At 45.9% G+C, this 4,944-nt stretch overlaps 1 protein-coding gene across 1 annotated transcript; it reads right to left on the bottom strand.

The window, feature by feature from the left end:
* Positions 1 to 3,886: 3,886 nt before the first annotated feature.
* Positions 3,887 to 4,659, bottom strand: LOC119347850 (low molecular mass early light-inducible protein HV90, chloroplastic-like). The gene has a single exon (XM_037616356.1). It carries the CDS (start codon positions 4,522 to 4,524, stop codon positions 4,030 to 4,032), a length of 495 nt encoding a protein of 164 aa, XP_037472253.1. The 5' UTR covers positions 4,525 to 4,659; the 3' UTR covers positions 3,887 to 4,029.
* Between the last annotated feature and the right edge of the window lie 285 nt (positions 4,660 to 4,944).

Below are 4,944 nucleotides of genomic sequence, written 5' to 3'. Positions count from 1 at the left end.
GAGCAATGCCAATGTAGGCTTCCCTGGAATTACCAATGACTGGAACCTGCTTGCTTAATACAAAGCTGTGGTAGTTTTTCCCCATGGATTTCCTGTAAACATCTGAACAACTCAGTATCTTCTACCTGTATTGCAGACGGAAAATATGGTCATTTGCATGAAGAACAGAAAGTAGTCCGAAGTAATCATCATACCTCGTTCTTCAATCTTTTCATGGCTGCTTCATTGTCCTTGATCAACATGTATATTTTACCAACATCAGGATTTTTCCTTAAAATGGGATCAATAAGAACTGATGATCAGAATCATACAAAGTAGAATGGAAGAACAAAGGAAGGAAGTCAGGTAGCTTAGAGCAAGACAAAGGCAGAATGGAAGAACAGCCTAAAAGTGGGGGGCCAGACAGAAACTGTCTCACTCAAACTGGCATTTGAAAATGCTACCCGCCCTTCCCCTATTTCTGCATTTCATTCTTCTATTCCTTCTGCTTGCTTTTCTAGTTAAGCTGCTCATAAACTAGATCCATAAAACTCACTCAGCTACTGTCTTCTTTCTATAATTGGTCTCTAAGTCCAAGTAATCGATAAAGTATAATCCTCTTCCCAGCTCCACCACCTCCTTTCTACCGAGTATGCTCTACTTGAAAGAACATATTTATCAATAAATAAGTGCATTACTATATTCACAGCTACAAACTAAGCCTAATTTCCAATATGTCATATGTATCACTTTGATGTTGTGGGATCACTGGCTTCTTGCTCAACGGATTTCGCTTCTACACTTGACTTGAGAAGGGCGAAGCCTTCATGACCGGTACCGGTATCTGTTCAAGAAGTCAGTACTTATGCGGCACTGAACAAAGGGTGAGATCGATGAAATGCAATACATGTTTGAATATTTCCTATCTTCTTCCAGCCATCAAACTTGTTCAATTCGTTTTCTTGAGATCTGTGGAATAGTGATATCATACTTGAATCCACATTCCCAGTATTTGAGGAAGAAATAGAATCTTAGTCCTTTCGAATTTCGAAGTTGGGAATTTGATATCGACTAAATCAAGAAACCCGCCTCTTCCACTAGACCTCGTCTTTCAAAGAGCAGCAGCCCTGCAAGCCTAATAGAACCTTGTTTCCCTATTACTTACTTTTGCTTTGAGCGTCGCACTCCAGTGGCTTTCTTTCCTATGGCTTAGATGGGGGTCCTCGATCTATATCGGTGTCATTATTTACTTATTTAGACGATAGATGATGATAAAGAGCAGACTGGCTCTGAGGAAGAATATCTTAAGTAGTTGAATCTGCTCCGCTAGGTTAAATTGTATGATCTAAATGTAGGAGGACTGCTGCTGGTGACACAATTTCTTCTGGGTCTGAAGAATGAACTCAGAGCTACAGTGGAAGTGCAGGTGCCTAACTCAATTAGTGAAGCTGCATCTTTTGCTCAATCAAGTGTGGGAAGGAGTTTTGGAGAGAGGCAGGCACTACATGAACAAGAAGGACAATAACTAGAATTATAAGTCGGCTGCCCCGCAGCAGCAAGGCTATGTCTCAGTCAAAGTTTGACAAGGGGCAAAACAGTTGTTGTCCTAATAGAAGTTCATGTCGATCCAGCCAAGCCAGTGCCATCATTAGAAAGTCCGGCCATTTTAGTTTCAGCCAGTTCAAGTTAGGGCAAGGAGGAAAGGAAGAGAGTAATGCAAGGATGTAAAGAATGAGGCGCTAGAACAGACTGGCCCGCAGGCTTCCAACCTGACACTGCTTTGCTACTTTTCGAAAGAGGAAGAGAAGGTTCTTATACGAGACTGCGCCTCCCAGCTGGAAACTCCAATGGCATTTTCGGTAAATGAAAGCAAAGCGAAGCTTTACGACCAAGGAGAGATAAGCATATTTTATGAATGATAGAAGGAGTGCTCCCCGAGCACAGGCTCGCTTGGAAGGATAGAGCGCCGCAAGACAAGATGGCATATTGAAGGGAAGGCTATGAAAAGAATTCTGGTCTCTCGAACGCCTGGCATACTAATACGAGCCGCATACTTGAATACTAGTGACATATTGGAGGAAAGGAGATTATTGGAATACTAGAGGGAGTTACGCCCATAAGAACTGCTGGCTGTAAACGCGACTTGCTCTGCTCCTCCTAAAACCCTTTTCGATAGTAAGATAGATATAGATCTAAAGGGCCTAGAAGGGCAAGCATGGACCGAATAATACACATACTCTGTCTAGATAGATGATTTCTTCTTTCATTTCCACTCGAATAAAAGCACTTTCTTTCAAGCTTATTTGCTTGAAAAAGAGCAAAGCAATTCCAACATAAACTGACACTTTAGGATCCTCTAAGCCTTTCTATAGACCCGTAAGGTACCAAAAACGAAAAACTAGCACTACTAACACAGGCTGAAGAGGATGACCTCGAAAAAGAATACAATTAAAGACGTGGCCTTCCCTCCAAGCACATATATGGATATGGAGCACTCTTTTCCACCCTAAAAAGGAATAGCCAGAGATGGCTTTCTTTCCGTATCAATAGGTAGCCTTCCTTGCCTATGGCTACTTTCAAATGAAAAGGTCAAAAAAGAACTTGATGTAATAGGGTCACTTCATTAATGCTTTCAAACTCGATTGTAAACTATTCCCACCTAAAAGATAAGCTTACTACTTCAAATAGGTAGATGGAAAGAAAGCATATTTTCCATCTTATTTATATATTCCATTCCAGCCATTGACAGCAACTCACTCTTTTCGAACTGCACTTTGAAAGCCAAACCCAAGAAAGACCATATCATCTACTCTCCAAATAGCAGGATAAATCACGGAATTCAAATGGAAGACATAAAGAGAAGGCAATTCAAACCTAATGGCCAAACGAATATTCCATCTATCTGGTTGGATAAGTGGATAAATCACTGATTTGTGTCCGAACAACTTATGGCAGGCTTACTCCTGGTGTTATGTATACTTCTCAGATGGGGAGGTTTTCTACACAGTTGGCATAGCTGCGCTTTGCTGGGCTATTTGGACCTGTCGCAATGGTGCTACGTTCGAATCTAAGCGTCTGAAAACTCCTTTCGAATGCTGTTTCTCTATATGCGCTTTTCTTTGTTATTGGGCAGGACTGTTGAAACAAGAGGATGCGGTGGATCTGCGAGCAGGACTGGACATGCTGAAGAACAGTGCATCAAGGCTGATGCGCATCTGCGCTGCGACCAAAGACTGAGAAGCTCGCTGGAGAATTGCTCAAGGAATGGTGATGCATCTTCAAGGGATGCATGCTTCCGGTGGTGTCATTGCCTTAGTTTGTGTCCGTCTTTGGAGTCTTCCCTGTGTGGGACTGTCGTTTTGGTGCTCGTTTGTGAGCTGTCTAGGGGGGTTGCCCCATCTGAACTTCTTACTGATTTGGTGTCGCCGGGTTTTCGCCCTACAGTGGGTTATCTCGATGGCGAGTGCTTACAGTAGGTTTTCCGGCGGTGCTTGAACTCGCTCTCCCCTCTCCCGTCTCATTCTGTGGACTTGGTTGTATTTCCGTTATGTTGCAATAATGGAAAGGGATTATGCCCGGTTCAAAAAAAAAAGTTTTGTGCAATCTCAACTTAGATAGTTTTTTTTTTAGAGGAGCAACGGCCCCCCACTCACTTTTATAAATCAGCAGACAACAGCATACAAGGGGGATGTTTGAGATGCCTTTACGTATTACGTGCGTGTATAGTTTGTTAGTAGTTGTTGTATATTCTGGTTCGGTTAGTGTAGGATTTGATCTATGTCTTGTATAGTTTTTGTATGGATCAAGTCTAGCACAACCAAACTAACCATAATGTAAATCCTGACCATGCACCCCATATATACACGAGCGAGTCCCTGCTAGCCGATATAGCAAACTCTTCTACCAATGCCTTGAACTATCACCATTTTTATGAACAGTCTTTAATTAGTAGTACTGCAAAGAATACAAGGATGATCAGCTCTCATCATTTACATGTCCTACTAGTACTAGCTACAGGTTGTGTTATCCGGTCGAGACAACAAAGCTAGTTTACACGTTGATAAAAGGCGCGCCGGTGATGATCTCGGTGGCGGCGAGCGCGACGAGGCCGAGCATGGCGAAGCGGCCGTTCCAGAGCTCCGCGTTGGCGTTCATGATGGCGCCGGCTCTGCCCTCGGCGCTCTCGCCCTGGAGCAACGGCACCAGTGACGCCACGGACAGCACCGCCACACAGTAGGCGAACCACGCCTGCCCGGTGCCACTGCCGAGCTGCGAGAGGAGCCCGTCGCCGCGCCCTGCCTCCACCGCAAGCGCCGTCACGAAGCCTACCATGGCAAGGCGCCCGTTGATTCGCTCCGGCGCAGGGCCGCTGAACGCCAGCGCGTTCCAGATTGAGGTGCTCGTCTTGGGTTTGTTTGTCTGTGCCCTGACGATGAGGGTGCGTCGGCCCAGCGCTGGCAGAGACCGGGCGCCGAAGCGGCCAGCCGAGCCCCGCGGCAGGACGGCGGCACCGGCGAAGGAGCCCATGGCCATCACAGTCGCCATTGATCAGCCGCGGACGGAAGATGCACGAAAGGACAGAAAAAAGCTACAGATGCTGCAACAGGCAAAGATGATGGCTAGTACAGTTCTGATTGTTGTTGTGTCGCTGAGTGTTTGATGATGTATTGTTCCGAGAGAGTGGGCACAATTTATAGGCCGTGCTCCTCGAGAGCCAACCCGTGACGAGGTGGGCACGGTGGCCGCGGCGATGCCCACGTCGCGAACTGCTCCCGGCCATGAATTACCCTCTACGTGGAGCGAGGCAGCGACTACGCGGACGTGGAGGCCACCGTGCGGAGGGCTCCAGGAAACGCCAAAGAGATAGACAAGTTGCGAAGGAGGACTCCAGAATGGACAAGAAGCTTGTGTCGACGCTCAGCAGTCAGCACTATGTGATGTGATTCAGGTCTTATTTCTAGCTCT

Source organism: Triticum dicoccoides, unplaced genomic scaffold (genome assembly GCF_002162155.2).
Source record: "Triticum dicoccoides isolate Atlit2015 ecotype Zavitan unplaced genomic scaffold, WEW_v2.0 scaffold77245, whole genome shotgun sequence".
Taxonomy (NCBI): domain Eukaryota; kingdom Viridiplantae; phylum Streptophyta; class Magnoliopsida; order Poales; family Poaceae; genus Triticum; species Triticum dicoccoides.
Note: the sequence above shows the minus strand (reverse complement) of the source record. Positions and strands in the feature narration are given on the sequence as shown.

Coding starts and splice junctions, on each gene's coding strand:
- LOC119347850 (XM_037616356.1), bottom strand. CDS start 4,524: ATGGCGACTGTGATGGCCATGGGCTCCTTCGCCGGTGCCGCCGTCCTG.